Raw genomic sequence first — 16709 nt, forward strand, 5'->3', positions numbered from 1 at the left:
GATTAAAGTTTAAGGTTCATACTAAACCCTAAAGTATGACATACTAAGTTTAGTATCACATACTAACAGCAATATGAAGCTCTTATAGTCTGTATCACAGATGCTCTGTTTATGCGTGTCCACTCTGTAACATAATTATCTGCTATGTGAAATACCCACATAACAGATCTAGCCAAAATCTTCCCTGAATTTACTGTCTAATATATTTTTGGTCAGCTTTAACATTATATTGCTCTGATGTAATACACAATCATGCTTTGGTACCACCTGTGTTCTGAAACTAACAGAAAATGCTACAGTGTGCTTAGACTGAGATATTTCACCACATGAGTGCGTAACACCAGTTCTTTGAAGTGGGACTACCAGAAAATTTCTGGGTGACTGTTTTATTGTTGGTGTTGATATATAAAACCTTAGGTACTCTTCAGCTCAACTTGGAATGCAGCTTTCAGAGGATAAAAAGCTTAATAAAAAAAAATAGTGCAGTTACCTGTCAAATATACTCTAAAGGAATATAAATCTCACACTCATACAAAAAACAACACAAAAATACAAATATATAAAATGTCTTATGAAGAAATTTAGTAATCAATTATGATTACACTGCATGATAATTACTAGTAGAGATCATTTTGACAATACTTTTATTTATTCATTACCTGCTTTACTTGTAAAAACCTGAAGATTCAAAGATTTAGATGCAACATCTTGGTCTTCACAGTAATCGTATCCAAAATTCACAAGTCTATGAGCAAATAGAGATCACTAAATAAATCACTTCTTCATCCATGGTGATTCATCACAACATAAATATGAGAACAGTAACTATGTAATCAAAAGTACTAATTAAGTTATAATCAAGTGTTCTGTAATGCAAGTTAAATTAGGCTTTAATCAATCAGCTCAATCTTGTTAGAAATGAGAATCCCCAAACTGCACACTTATCAAAACCCAACAATTTTGCTTACACCTGCAAACTTCATATTTGCTTACTGCAGCAGTGTCCAACCATTCTGATACTTTGAAGTAAAAGCAAGTTCTGATGAAGTACTGGAAATCCAAATATTCATCAGACCTGAGAACATAAAGGCTTTGCAGCCTAACTCTACCATTCTTATGTTTGTAAAGCTCCATTTTAATCTGCAATTAGGCACATAATTTCAGCGGAAATACTTGAAAAAGAAAGCACAAAATCACACGCACACGGAACTTGTTATACCATGACATTCTTTTTCAGTTGCATGCTGCCTGTCCTTTAAAGGTTTTTCATATCGTTAAAATCTACAAGTCCTATTTTTGCCATGCAGAACATGCAACAGAAGACTGTAGTAAGTCTGCTTTGGCTTTCTTGTTGTTGGTTTTTGTTGGGTTTTTTATTTTTTTGTTTGGTTGGGTTTTTTTCCAGAAAGGATTTTGATCCTATAGGAATTTTCCCCTAGGCCTTCTGTAATAATTTTGAGAAAAAATTATAACGTTGAAGCTCTTACAAGAGTTGGATTTTTTTCAGTACTAACTGCAAGAGGATACGCTGCCTGTTTAGGGCAACCTGCATGTGCAGTAGCACCACGCTGAGCCTCCCGCACAGCGCTGAGACATTCTGAGACACGCAGTTTGGGCAGGGTGGAACTCAACTACCTTCAGTTGTTGATATCCGATCTAATAGCTTTGACCTCCCTATTTATTCACAAAGAGAAACAGGCCCATTTGGAACGTAAATTCAACTGACTGAAGATAGATGAGGATGAGATGAATTATGAATGAGAGTCAGACCGTCCTGACTAGTTTTTCCTCAATTAAAAGGGAGCCTCAAGGAGACAAACTCAGACGCAGTAATGCACAGTAGACACAGATAAAATCAGACTAATCTTAGCCCTTGAAAGTGCAGGCTGCCTGAAAATAGCATGCTGGAGGAGAAAAGGGTACAGGCAGTGTCTCATAAGCTATAAGAAGGAGCTACTGGTTTGGTTAACTGCCCAGTAAAACACGTAACAGCAATTAAAAATGGAGAGCTTCCCTTGACAGGAATTTTGACATCACCACTACAACATGCCCAAGATTAAAACAAGTTAATTTAAATAGGTACAGAATACTCAGGGGAAGGACGGTTTAACCTCTTCAGACAAATAATTTTTATAACTGGCATGAAAAAGCAGTCAAGGATTAAATTACATTTTACAGTCGACCCCGATGAAAACAAGAGGAATTGGAGGTCTGGACACAGTGTTCATAATATTCTTATGTTCCAGTACCTTATAGGCAACTGCAAACAAAGATACTGTGGCTGGGACACAAACTTTACTTAGGTTTGTAAAACATTACCCTATATATTAAAAGGAAAGCAACACAAAACATAAAAACCTCTTACTTTAATTGTGTGCCATTTACAGGAATATCCAGGTGTGATTCCAGCTGTTAACCAAAAAAAACCAAACCTGTTACATGGTGAAGTAAGTATACTACGATTAATATTTCAGCCCAGTAAAATGTGTTGAACTCGCATTTCACCAGATTCAACATTTTAACAAAGTTTATTTATCTTCCCCTAATCGTTGCAGTCACCCCCAAAACCAGAATACAGATTATTTAAAAAGATGATATTTAATCTCCTGCATTAGAGCAAATTTCAGCCACTGGGACAAAAAGCTAGTAACAATTACATGTTCAACAGTTGTAATTTTTATGTTTTGTTCTCTGTATTTTTGCTGCAACAGATTTTCCTGTCTTGCTTAAAACTGACACAACATTAGTATGTGGTTTTTTTGTCTAGTGCATTTGATAATCCTGCTTTTCAATACTTGAGTATAAGATCACTATAGTATCACGAATGACACTTACTTCTAGGTTAATATCTGTGCAAGTCCAGTGAAGTTACCTTACCATGGTGCAATGTGAATCTGACTGAATATATTCTTGAAAAGAATATAATGAAAAAAAATGGAAAAACAAACCCCAGTTTTCCTCTGCAAAAGTTCCAATAATAAAAGACACTTAAGTGGATCTCTGTATCAGTGCTTGGACCACAAAATTACATCCAACTCAAAATGATTGTATAAAGAAATACTAATGACTTACTGTTGAGTTAAAATTTTCATCAGGATAAAACTGGACACATTTTAAAGTACTCCTTGACTCCTGGAATTAAAAGGATGTGTTTTGTAACTGATAAAACAGAAAGCATATCACACAGACTGAAAAGTGACTGGATACTCCACAGCATTCTATATGCTCAACCCATTTTGCTCACAGACATGCAGAAGTTAGGGGACAAAAGAAGACTTTAAAAACCACATATAACCCCCCACAATAGCACTATGACATGCTTCCTTCCTGTCCCAGATCATTATCTGCCAATCATCTATAATTGCGTGGGCTTCTACTTGAAGCACAGCATTATCTCTCACACACACACATTCTAGAAAGTTTAAAAAAAATGTTTTCCATAACTACCTATATGGCAAAAGAAACTGTTATTTTATTTTGGTCAGTTCAAAAAGGTATCTCAGAAACAAAACAGGAATACATTTCTCCATCACAGTTCACTTCCTGTTATTTCCTAACATTCAAATATTTTTGGTGTCTAAGAAGAGTTAAGAAAAATCAATTTCCATTTATGTAGAATATATCAAATGCAACTAGTCCCTCAGTCAAAATGAGGAAACAAACAAAAGAAGTTTCAGCATTTCTAACCTGCCCTCATTTGGTTACTCAGTAAGCCTATGTACAACAGACTTTCTAGATGTGAATTCTCTAAAACAGAGGCATTCTACTCATGACAGCTTTTGGTAGATTTAGATCCTTTTGAATAAAAGACCTTTTTAAAGCCAAAAAAATCTAACCATTCCACCCTTTTTTATAGAAAGCACCAAGACCACCAGTTGTGCAATTTACTATGCACAAATGGCAGCTAGGGCAAGTTTGGCTTTTGCTTTGGGTTAGCTGAGGCTGGAACGAGACATACTACTATAATGAAAACCAAAATCATACTATTACTAGCCCCCACACTCAAAACTTTACTGTCATGAGACGGACAGGAACAAAACTACCAGAATTACTTTCTTCTCACCTTCGGAACAATGTAGAAGAGCCTTTGTTCCATCATATCCCATTGTGCCCAAATGAGATCATCTGCAACTCTGGCTCTTGGAAGCTGACCCGAGTTTTGTATCACCTAAAGGGAAAGAAAGAACACTAGAAGTTGTCAAATAAGGTCCCGTACTGGTGATTATGCAGTCAGTGCTTTAAAGAGAAAAGTAATGACAGAAGAGGTGCAAATACTTAGGTGCTTAGAGGGAATATGCTACTTGCTGGCTGCACCAGGTCCACCTTTTTTTGTGTGTGAGGTGCTCAGTTTAAAGAGATCAGAAGCACAATTTTTTCCAGAAATTCACCACTTAAGCTGCTCAAAGTGTACAAAGAAAAACAGACGTCACTCCATCACAGAGAAGGGAAGAGGAGTGAAATACCACAGTCAGCTCAGAATCAGCTACATTAACTATTGAAGGAAGATGCATTAGCTCTGAAAGAGATTTCTATCCAAAGTCTCAGCCACATAATAGAGAGTCCTGGCAGCAGGAAAAGGGACAGGACTGGGGAAAACTGCTGGGACTCTATAAATGCACTCTTGAAAGACGTAAGGAGATTTCATGTCCTTTAACAGATTTGTTTTGGTTGACATTAGATTGATCTGTTTTTTCTGGTTATACTCTTAGTCTTTACTCCACTACTGTCGTCCAGCATATAAAACTTATCTGCTTTAAAAGCAATAATAAACTTTGAGATAACCATGAAAGACTTCAAAGTGACTGAAAATCAGGAACTTAGCTTTTTCCTTCCAAGCCTACACTTGTCTCCATAAAGCAAAACATTGACTTTGTGACACAATTCTTTACTATATTGGATGTATGCTTATTAATAATAAGCTTTTTAAGCAAAACATACACTGTCAATTTGTTGAACACAAATTCACGTTAAAAACAAGAAAAAAAAAAAAAAAAAGATGAGGGTAAAGATGTTGGAGCATTCACAGTACTTGGAGTGTATCTAAGTTGCACGCCTTCTGTTTGTTTTTCAAATGAATCTTTTACTAGGGACACACAGACTCCCAGACGGCAAAGTGAGGAAGGTGACTCTGCAAATATTTTGAATGGTTCAAAAGTAAATGTACACTATGTTTTCTCTGAATTTCTAACAAACAGGCAAATTCAACAACAACAAAAAAAACCCCAATAAAATAAGTAACTTTCCTCATAGATTACATGGGTTTTCAATCAGCTTTGCAGTAGGCTGCATAAGTTGCCATACTTTCAATACTTTATTTAAAATACTTTGTGTTATCCAAGGATAAAGCTACAAAAATATTTAGCTAAAATTACAGACATTTCAATTTTCAATTACAGTAAAAAGACCTCAAAACCCAAGATTTTTCAAGTCTTACCACTTTGTGTTCTTCTTCTGCAACAACACGAACGTCAAATTGTTCAACATCTTTAAAATATATTTTAAAAAAAATATTACAAACATACATTTTTATATGCTTTTGTACAGCTAATTAAACAACCCCACCTCTTACAATGCTATCACAACACATTAGAGCTAGGAAAGTTCTACTCAGTGTAAGAGGAAACCTGTGATATCTGAACACAGGCGCCTACGCAGAGACCCAGACCCTGTTCCTTCTCTGAGTGGAGGCTGGCCTCAGCCGTACTACCCCATGGAAACAGCTTGCTGCCCCCATCAGCACAGCACCCTCAGGGAAAGAAGATGGGCCTCCCCAAAAAGATGGGAAAAAGCGATCTCACTCTATAATAAGACTAAAAGACAAGAGGGATAAACAGCCTTTTCCAAGTGTCCACTTCTGTCCATTCCCTCACATTAGATTAGGCTGAACATGCAAAGTTAGCTGAGTCTGAGGAACTACTGTCCTGTTCTTATCCCACTTGTCATGCGTTAAAACACAATCCATCTCTCATAGTCAATTGATCTGTTCTGAATTTATACAGGCAGCTACAAAAGTCTATTTTAGATTTTTTAGAAATAAAGATAACTGATGAATGCACAAACTAAGCAAATAATTACAGTCAAAGATCGCCATTCTACTAAAATTGAAAAAAAAAATCCCATAAAATTATATAGTTTTTGGAAGACATTCAACATACCTAGAATAGCTCACACCCTTCTTTTTTCTATTTTTTTTTCCAATAAAAGTCTATCAAAAATATAATCTATAACGATAATCTAAAAGTAAAAGAATGATAATGTACTTTCAAAATATTAACTCACATTTATCTTCTGAAACTAGCAAGAGGCGACTTCCTGTATAAGTATTTCTGTCTTCAACTGGGTAAAGAAACTACACAGAAAGTTTCACAAAAGTAAGTAAATAACCAAAATACTTTAGAACACTTATCTAAAATGTTTTTCTTTACCTGGATATTTTCATATTTTTAAATTAAGACAGGCACACTAATGATATTTAATTAATAAAAATAGCTACTATTACAGACTAATGGTCACCAATCACTACAATTACAAGCTTCAGGGGATTGAAGAGAAATAAAAAAAAGCTGCCTTCACATCAGAGAAATAGAGAAATATTCAACATCAAACATTTTTCTCACTCTATGAAGAAAAACAGGCACACTACCTTTGTAACAGTGGCAAGATAGCATGAGACATTTCTGCATTCAACCACCTTTTCTCTCTAGCATAGTGGACTAAAAAGGTTTACATTTAGATTAGTTGAATAATTTACCTGTACTCGAACACAGCTATCCACAGCCTTTAGGACTCTCACATTATTAATGGGATGAATTTCAATTAGCAAGGTTAAATACTTGGATACTGCAAAAAGAACATGTTTTAAATAACATTCTTTATGCACAACTCTTTCTCTAAACAGAAATTATGTGGGGGGAAAAAAAGCAAAAGGGTACAATATTTCTAACAGTGTTAAAACGATCCACTTGTAGTACCTGACTGTAATAGTCGACTTACTCTTTCTTCCTCTGTATATTGACGGAAGCTGACCGCTAAGGGGGGAAAAAAAACCCAACACAATCACAGTGAGCACGCATATTTGATATTAATCTTATTAAACATTCTTGGACTAAAGAGCAAGCATCACAATTTATTTGTTTCTACAAAAAGCATTCTGTTAAAGGAACAACAGAAGCTCTTCTAGATATAGGAGGCATGTATAAATGCAGAAGGGGGAAGTGAGCAAAGGGTCAGCATGTCTTCAATTTTTGTTTTAGTAAAACAGCAATATCATTACAGCTGTGTCTTTATGTTGTCACCTATGTTACTCAGTATAGGTCCAGTGAAATATGTAGGCTGCTGTGGGTCAAAACGGGCCAAAATAGATTTAAGTAATTATAGACCCAAACATATCATCCTACTAAACTAAATCATCTTGCCACAACAACAAAAAAATTTATGATAAAACACATATTTACCCAATAACGTCCTTTCATTGTTGACCGAACAACTGATTATGCGGAGATCCCTCTCAAACATATAGAGGTGCTGTAGAGAACACATTAATGCTAATAAATAATTTTAACTATATTAAAAAAAAAAAAATCTAATTATTCCTCCTTAGGAAAACACTGCTGACCAATACACCATTTCTATTTTTAAAACAAATAATTTCACAGTCAGAAGAACCACATTGCAAGCCTCAATTCTGTTGCTTCTCCTTTTTCTCATTTGTTTGTTTCTTACTGTTTCTTTTGAGCTCTATGTTGCCACTAAAGCAGCACAGCAGACATTTATGTAAATACAAAATTTCACCCATTTCATAATGTTAATGGGGACACCTGCAAAGGCCCGTTATCATGATTCCAGCCACTGAATTGCAGTACATTCACTTTCAGAATAATTTCTTACACACGGTAGTGCCAAACAAACCGAAGATGCACACATAACACCAAAACCCCAAAACCTTTACTTCTTAGCACACATGTTCAGCATGAAGAGGAGTGGAAATGGCTTGAATTGGTTGTTTAGAAATAAAGATTGCAGACATGACACTTTACTACTCCAAAGTCATTCAGATGCTCCGTAATGTTCTGCATCTAAATACTACTAAGCATCATTCAAATACCTTTTCTGGTCTCTCTTCTGTTTCAAACACGCATGTGCTCCTTAAGAACAAAACATAATTGTTGCAAGGCATCAAAATCTGAAATGCTACAGCACTGTCTTCACCAGGGAGAAGTCTGGTATTGCTCTCACCTCATTTTGTTTAGTTTGAAGATCGTACAATCCAATGTGAGTATTTCTCTGATTTCCCTATGGATGAAAACAAATTAGTTCTGGCAATGTAAATATATACAAACTTATATGTTGTTTTCATTTTTTTCCTACCTCCCTCTCCTCTTCCCCCAGCCCCTTGACACACATCCTCGCACACTTCCCTGTCCTATAAACAGGCAGTTAATTATCTAATTCCAAGAAAGCGAGGCAAGAAAGAGAACAAAGATTATTTTTTTTCATTTTAGAACTAACGCATAGGACAAAGCTGAAATGTGGCCAATCCACAGCCCACAAGCCATTGCATAAGCCAAGTGCGCCTCTCTCACTCTCACTTTGGCTCTAAATTGGTTTTCATTATAGGCAGTAGGGCCAGGAAGCAGGATGTCTGTACGAGAATGAAAGGGGATGCTATGACCCCTGGAAGATTTAAGGCTGGGATTCCATCGGTTCCATCCAAAAGGGAGCACAGAAACATCAAACATCACCCAACGCAGCTTCCAGGGGTCTGGCTGCAGGCTGAAAAAAGGATTTCAGCTCCAAAACGCTAACATCCTCCGTACTTAGCTATTGAAAAATAGACTTTACAAGACTGGTAACAGTACTACACCAGTGCCCATATCTGTGCATAAGCTAACATGCTTGCTTTCACGTTTACTCTAAAGATTCTTGTATTGCCTTGCAAAATAGAAGTGCTGACACCAGAATTCACTTCTGTTAAAAATATCTTCCTTTACATCAACTATCAACGTCACAAAAGACAGACACTTTCAAAACTACAGTACAACTCAATACTCTAAAATAAGCTTGAAAATAAAGCTCATTCTCCACCTTCCCCTGATTTCAGGCAGAATCCACTTGATTTTCTTCCACTTAGCAGACAAAGGTTGTTTTCTATTTGTATCTATTAGGAAACAGGACAGGGCAGCTCAGTTTAGTTTACATCCTTGTTTGTGCACTACCCTCTCTAACAACGTCATGGCTACAGTATGTTGCTCTAAGACCAACAGGAAAGGCTCACAGACATATAGCTGCGCCTTACAAAAGTGGTAACTCATTAGTTATAAATAGTTTATCATGAAGTGGGGGAGAGCGACAAAGAGATATTGAACTGCCTTAGCAACTCAGTAAGATCTGTAGCTTGTTACAAGATGTAATTAAGTAATGATTTCTCCAATCTAAGCTTAAGGAAACACAAGGACTAGCTGCAGACACTAAAAGCAGCCTGTTTTCCCAGGTAAGTTTTCCAGTGTGATGACGTATATTAGCCCAATAGCAGTGCAAAAAGAATACTTATATTTTAGAACAAGTTTGTAAAAATTTAAAAGTGTCAAACTGGGGCCTAAAACTACTTGTCATTCACTAAGACGCATACACCAAGACTCTTCTTTCTCCTATGCAAATATGAATGGAGACTCCTCTTAAAATTTTTGCAGTAAACTCCAAAACCACAGAACTATACCCATAGGTTGTCAATGGACTGTTTCAGAAAAGGAAACATTTGGATTGAATCCTTGTTAAGTCGTAGTAAAGTGTAAAAAAACAGACACAGACAAACAATACTCCCAACATGTGCTGGTTTTTGGCATTCTACTCTTGAGAGTGGAGAAGAAAAAATTCAGTCCTGCTGTAAGGTACCACAGTCCCAAGGTGTGACTGCAGCGGACACAGATGCAACTGGTCTAACAAAAGCACAGACATGAGGAAAGCCCAGCATTAGCAGCTCAGGACGCCGGGTAAGTGCTACGCAGCTACAGCCTGGGCCACCACGTGTGCTGCCACCAATACAGGAGCCACCCAGACTAACAGGAGCTCTGGGGCAGACGCACCCACATGTTCCTATCGTGCAGGCAGACAAGCGTGGGCGTATTGATTCCCGTTGACATCAACGGCACCTAAGTGGATACCAACACTTTCAGCTGAAGAACAGAATTTTTATTGATCCAACAACAAAAAAAGCATACCACACACTACAAACAACTTCTCTCTGGGAGAAGCATCACATATTTAATGCAATACCACCTTAAGGTACATTTGTTCTTTGTGAGAAAACTCCAGGAAGCATTCTCCAGTTTGCCCATTAGCAAGTGTGAAAAAACAGTTATAGTAGAAGCAAACAAAATATGTCAGCATCCTTCCCAACACTGGAATAAAGAGAGGCTGGCTCTTCAGCAGGCTGACTCACTCAGGAGAAAAAGATCAGACTACTTTATCATGGTAAAAGAACAGGAAAAGAAATATCAGTGTATCCTTCAAGACAGCATTTGAGAGGTGAAAACTGCAGCACTGCTGTGCAGTTTGCTAGTTCCAGGTCTCAGGCTCTGCCATCCAGCCATTCCTACCACACAGGCTGCAGAGGTCGTATTATTCCCAGAATTAGGAAAGCAAAATTACAGTGAACAATTTCAGTGACTTCTTATGCAGCCTTGACCTCTAGGTTTGGGGAACTAAGTCTAGGTGTTTAAATCCTCCAGAGAGTCAATGGCCTATTCAGTCCATGGAGTCTAATGGGTATTTGTCCACCTCCTCCACCCCACACACCTCCCCCCAAAAGCACAGGCTACAAGTGGCCAGTTCTCTAAACTCCACCAACTGTTTTGACTAGATCCCTATTGACCACAATGGGAGCTTAGACATCTAGCACGCAGGCAGACACCCACGTTTAGATGTGTGAACCTTGAGCTACAACTCATCCCTTATGCCAGCTGCAAGAGCCTGAGCAGCACACAAGGCAGTTGGACTCCACTGCCACAAAGCCCAAAAAAGCTTAGTGTGAGATTCCATAGATGCTAGGAAGCAGCAACAACACATGTACACAGTACCAGATCACCTGTTGGGAGCTAGATGGGTTACTTTCATTAAGTCTTTCTAGAGTTTTATGCAATGAAAAAAACAACAAAAAAAATTTAAAAAACTGACACATTCTTTAGTGTTGTTTTTATGGTTACTGTTGTCTTGTGCAGACTCTTCTCCCTATACTTGTACTAAAGGAAACATCCACCCACAGTTAAAGTGTATTATACCTTGATGAAGGCCTCACCTCTTCCCTTAACCCTAGGGAAGCTGGAAAGTTTTAGCATTGTTGAGCTGGAGGGAAACAAAAGGCAGCCCTACTTAACTGAGGTATGCTATCTGCAGGCTGTACTCTTCAAGAACCAAGGTCCTCCAGAATCCAGCTGGGTTTACAGATTTCTCCAAGATGCACAAAAAAAGAAAAGAACCTTGTCTCGCTTGTCTCATCAAGGGGAAACCTTCTCAAACCATTTAAAAGTCTCTTTGAAATACAAGCATTTCAATTTAAAATCTATACATATGCCATGGAGAGCAGAGTGCTACGTTAAAAAGGATAGCTCTAGATACTTCAAGATAACAAATAAGCAATGGTTACTTCAGGTTACTGGCAGCAAAATGCTATAGACGAATCTTAAAGGAATGAAGAAGAAAGGCAGAAGCACAGTTAGTGTTAGATAAATGGCATCTTAATATACATACTGGTAGGAGGAAACATATTTAACTAAAGCAGTGCACATGAATTTAATAGTCAGACTTCCCTGAGAAATTCTGAGAGTGAAAGAATGCACTGCTTACGAAGAGTTTATCTGTTAAAGAATGGGCATTTCATTCAGAGTGAGATTCTGGCCCCCCAAAAAATCAGCAGCAAAAACCATACGGACTTAATCATAGCAGTACTTTACTCTCCATTTCATCATTCTTAACCTTTGTCTGAAGTGGAGACGGGTATTTTCTCATTGCCCAACCCTCCCAAGCTGTAATCAGTCAAGTTTTCACGTTCTAACCCTCACTGCAAAAAATTTTAAACTACAAGAACTCAATTCAGCATAGATAGACATACAGTGTTATTCTCTGCTATGTTTTTATTAAGTTACAACACAGACTTACCTTCCAGGTATAAATAATTTTTCCATTTCTTTCAATATTTACAACATAGAGCTCTGATGAATTCTCAGAAGTATCTGAAACGATAAGTATCAAAAGACACAGAATTTTCATTTGAGCTGGTTCATCATACAATTTATGCACACTTTAAGCAAAGATACTAAATACATTTTTACATATAAATACTTCACATGCCAAAATTACTCCCTTCTGGAAAGAGAGAGGGAATATTTCTTACACCATGATTTAAATCTGATAAACTTCAACACAAAATAGTTAAGGGGTTTCAAAACACATAGGAAAGAATTATTTCTGCGAACTCCCACCTCTTCATTATAGTTGTTATTCTAATAGCCTCTACCTTTTATGAAGAAAATGGAATGTGCTTTTCCACTACCTTCCATTCACAGAAAAAAAAAAAAACCCAAACATTGCATTTATCCATTATACACAACACAAACAGCTCAAACAGTTAAGCTGCACTCCAATCCTCAGAATATTTCAGGGAGATAGAACTAGCCAAAGGCAAGCGTCACTTGTTCCCAGCTGCCCTTCAGCATCCCAAACTAATGCCTCGGCAAGCATTTAGTCAAGTTCGACACTATGTACTTTGCAGTTATCATGAAGCATTGATGGAAAACATGTAAAACTTATAGTTTCACAAGGCTGGTATTATAAACTAGCTTGTACAGCTTGCAGTGATAAGGAAAAAAAAACCAAACTTTTTACAAGTATTATCAGAAGGAAATAAATTCTGTATTTTGTTGCGGCAGGACAAAGAAAATTCTTCATGTACATTTAGCAACATATCACTTTCGACTGGTTTCAGATCACTCAAAGCACACTACAATACTGCTACATTAGGGCTAGGCAGTGATGACTGAGAAGGTCTCAGATAACCATACATTCTGCTCTTCTCTTAGTGGAAACTTCCCGGAACTTAACCACTACCTCAAACTTTCAAGATGAGTACTATGGCCTCAATACTTCTCTCTCATACAATACTTCCTCAGAACAGAATTTAGTTAGAGAAGAAGGTCCTCAAGAAATCTCCATGTCAATGAATTTCTCTATCACCTGAAATAGAGATCTCGGAGGTGTTGGAAAAGTTCTGTGTCAAAAGCAAGTTTCACGCCACTGAACACTTGTGCGATTCCCACTGAACACTTGTGTCAGTGGGAATACTTGCCAAAGAAGAAGTGGCAATCATCTCTGCCCTTGGAAAGTCCTGCAGTCAAATTCTGCACGTAGAATTGTAACTTCTTCCTCATCCCTACAGCTGAGACCAGCAGATGAAGGGCTGCAAAAGAACCAACCCAACCTGCCTGCCCAGCAAACAACTCTTATCAACACACTCAGGAGAACACAGTTTGATTTCCTGAAGGCCATTATATGCAGCTCATATAAAAATAAGTGGAATAAAGAGAACAAGGCTTGTTTTCTTCACTTGACACTCCCCTCCCATCATCATAGCTACTCCCAGCTCTCACGCAATTAGAAATTCTCACACGCTATCAAGGGCTTTCAAGTCGTCAGGAAAGAAAATAATAAATGTGAGTAACTATAACATCTGAAAGCACTGACATAAAAGTACCATAACTCCCAAAAATTACTTGCTGTGAATAGGTATTTCTTTGATGTTTAAGTGAATCTTTTCAAATTCCTACCTCCCTCCTTCACATTCCTAATACAACAGCACTACATCAGGGGAAAAAGTCAGTATACACAGACAAAAGCTGAAATGCAATATAGCAATGCTGGTATCTGATTAGATGCACCTTCCAACCTAGATTCTTCCAGTTCTGTATTACCAGGGGCATTTACTGAACGAAGAGTCTGTATTATATTTTAGAAAGCTGAATACAATTGTCCCTTTCCCAAACACAAGTCAGCACCATTTTGAAATCGTAATGACAGAAATGCACAGGTTAATTGACTCCTTGAATTCAACACAGATGAACTTATCAATTCATAGATTAATTGATTACGCGTGGAGAATTTCAGAGTTTTACCTCAAACCCCTGCAGTACATTATTCAACAATTCAGTTTCTATCTAGTTTAGGCGAAATAATTTTTAACAGATTTCACAATTGATGGCTTGGCAAATAATTTTCTCTTATAAAACTAGTAAGAGCTGATACTTTCCCATTTACCTCCAAACAAGTTCTTATGAAACTATTTGGTAACAGCTCTTCAACGCGGGAAGCAAGTTAAGTATTTTAATTGAAAACAACCAAAGGAGTTGAGGTTTCAAGTTCATCACACGGTGCATCAATGACCATCTGTTTCTACTGAAGTAATAATTATTAGATTATTTTTTTTTAAATGAAAGTTTCCATCAGTTTCTGAAAAGCAGAACTGAGCCATCTGCCCTGCAGATGAGTAAGAAGCAGCACAAGCCAAAAACCACAGGGACAAGAATACAGTGGGGTCATTCTTTTTTTTTTTTTTCCAACCACCACCTCCAGCGCTTGCTACGCTCGCTATCGCACACTGCTGTGGCACCTAACACTTTGCCTAATTTTAACTTGCAGTCATTTACCACGTAGACAGAAGTGTTTGGGTTTGGGGTGGGGGGTGGCGGCGGTGTTGCCTCAGAAAGGGGAGTAGCTAAGGGAGGCACGATAAGTCTTTTGGGGGAGAAAATAAAAATAAATGAAAAAAAAAAGAAAAAAATTATGTGTGAAGCAGCAGAAGAAGGAAACCAGCTGCGGAGCGCAGCAGGCGCGCACAAGTGCTTTCGGCATGGGAGAAGTTCCTTGAAGACACCAAACTTCCCCACCTCAAGCACCCCGGCCACCGGCACCCGAGGGACGCCGCCGACACTCGGCCCGGGGGCAGGCGTCGATGGCTCCTCCGGGACCTAGCCGAGGGGGAGCCGGGGGCCCCCCTCCACAGGGGGACACTCCGACGACGCCATTACCCCCGGCCCCCCGTGGCCGGCGGCGGCGCGGCCCTGAGTGGAAGGCGCAGACCCCTGGGGGGGTCTCGCCTCAGGCCCGGCTCCTCCGCAGCGTAGGGAGGCGGCCGGAGGGAAGGAGGTGGCTCTCCTCAGCCCTCCCCGGGGAGCGCGGTAGCGGGCGGTACCGCCGCAGCGGAGCCCGCCGGCACAGCTCCATCCGGCGCGGCGTTACCTAGAGCCGCGGCCCAGCCCCGCGCTGCCAGCCAGGGCACCACATCCCTCCGCAGGTCAAATTCGGCTACCAGGTGAAGCAGCATAACGCCCTCCTTTCGCCCCGAGCCCGCCGGGGGACGCGGGGAGGCCGCCGGCCCAGCTCGGCCCGGGCTCCGCTCCAGCCGCCGGAGTTCCCCACTCCGCCGCACCGGCACCCGAGGGCCGGCCGCCGCCATAGGCCCGCCCGCTCGGGCCGCTTCGGCGTCTAATTGGGCGCGGCGGGTGTCACTCAGCCGGCGGCGGCGAGGAGAGGAGTGGCTGGGACTCTCCCGCCTCCCTCCGTCCCCCTCAGCCGGCGGTGGGGCGGGACGCGGTCGCTCGCTGAGGGGTTCCGGCGGGGCCGGTGCCGCTCCAAGGCCCAGCGCCCTACCGGGGAGCGGGAGCCGCGGAGAGGGAGCCCCGCAGTCCCGCCACGGCGGGTAGGCTGCGTGGAGGTGACCGGGGGGCTTCAGGTGGACTGGAAGGCCGTGTTTTGCCCGTTGGAGGTGGCGCCCAGGCTCCTGCCGAGGCATGCGGGAAGAAGGGGTGATCCTGTTTGATCCTTTTTGAAGCTTCGTTTACTGAGTGACTGAAACAGTTACTGTGGGAGAGGTCTGGTGTCAAGCTTCGGTCCTCCGGTGCCCACTGATCAAAAGGCCCCCAGCCATCTGCTATCTTCCTCACACGACACCACCCCCACCCCCCACCCCCCCCGGAAGCATTAAGTGTTTTCCACAATTTCAAGCAGCATCCCTGTTTTCTGAGATTTTTTTTCTCTGAAATTGCAACTGACTTGATCGAGTCTCTCAGTGCAAACTGCTTTGGCAGAGCTCAGGATGTCCTCTCAGGCTAGGCCTGGCCTGATCCTGCTTTTCATCTGTCTACAAAGGAGGTAAAGCTTAGTGTAATCTTAGGGGGTTTTTTTGTGGTTTGTTTGCTTGGGATTTTTTTTAGGTGCTGAAATTAATTGTTAGGCTGATAAGATGCTACTCCACAGCTATCTATAGCCTGCCTGTAATTGCCATTTCCTTTCCCATGTGCTGGCTGATGTCAGCCCGCTAAAAGTGGTGTAAGAGTGGACGGGCTGTAAGGACACACACCAAGCTAGACGTATGCTGAGTACGGAACAGCTTGAGTCTGTTCCAACAGGTAATCCAGTACCAAGTTTTTCCCCCTCATTGCTAAGCTTTGGAGCTATATAAAGACCAGATGAGAATCGGGTACATCTGCAAAGTGTGGATGAAAGGCACGTTGGTAATTGAAATGCAAAGCAGGCATATGCTCTCAAACTCCCTATTGCCAACTTTTTACAATTTTATCCCAAGTTTCATAATCGGTATTCTTAGAGCTCCTTGGACCAAGTGGTTGTGCAAGAATTTCAGCTTATATTTTCACTGTTGTGAA

General features: G+C 40.1%; 1 protein-coding gene across 2 annotated transcripts in view; it reads right to left on the reverse strand.

The window, feature by feature from the left end:
* Positions 1–15505, reverse strand: part of GSAP (gamma-secretase activating protein) — a 46760-nt gene extending 31255 nt beyond the window's left edge. The window contains exons 1-12 of one of the 2 annotated variants that reach the window (XM_074166070.1): positions 15286–15505; positions 12154–12227; positions 8236–8292; positions 7455–7524; positions 6972–7028; positions 6752–6840; positions 6280–6349; positions 5435–5484; positions 4064–4168; positions 3073–3132; positions 2366–2409; positions 660–745 (exon numbers count right to left, since the gene is read on the reverse strand). In XM_074166070.1, coding sequence (XP_074022171.1) covers positions 660–745; positions 2366–2409; positions 3073–3132; positions 4064–4168; positions 5435–5484; positions 6280–6349; positions 6752–6840; positions 6972–7028; positions 7455–7524; positions 8236–8292; positions 12154–12227; positions 15286–15502 — 979 coding nt within the window. In that variant the 5' untranslated portion in view covers positions 15503–15505. The remainder of the gene's footprint in view (positions 1–659; positions 746–2365; positions 2410–3072; positions 3133–4063; positions 4169–5434; positions 5485–6279; positions 6350–6751; positions 6841–6971; positions 7029–7454; positions 7525–8235; positions 8293–12153; positions 12228–15285) is intronic. The other variant, XM_074166079.1, reaches the window with a different exon arrangement.
* Between the last annotated feature and the right edge of the window lie 1204 nt (positions 15506–16709).

The sequence above is a fragment of the Numenius arquata genome, chromosome 2 (assembly GCF_964106895.1).
Source record: "Numenius arquata chromosome 2, bNumArq3.hap1.1, whole genome shotgun sequence".
In the NCBI taxonomy this organism is placed as follows: Eukaryota; Metazoa; Chordata; class Aves; order Charadriiformes; family Scolopacidae; genus Numenius; species Numenius arquata.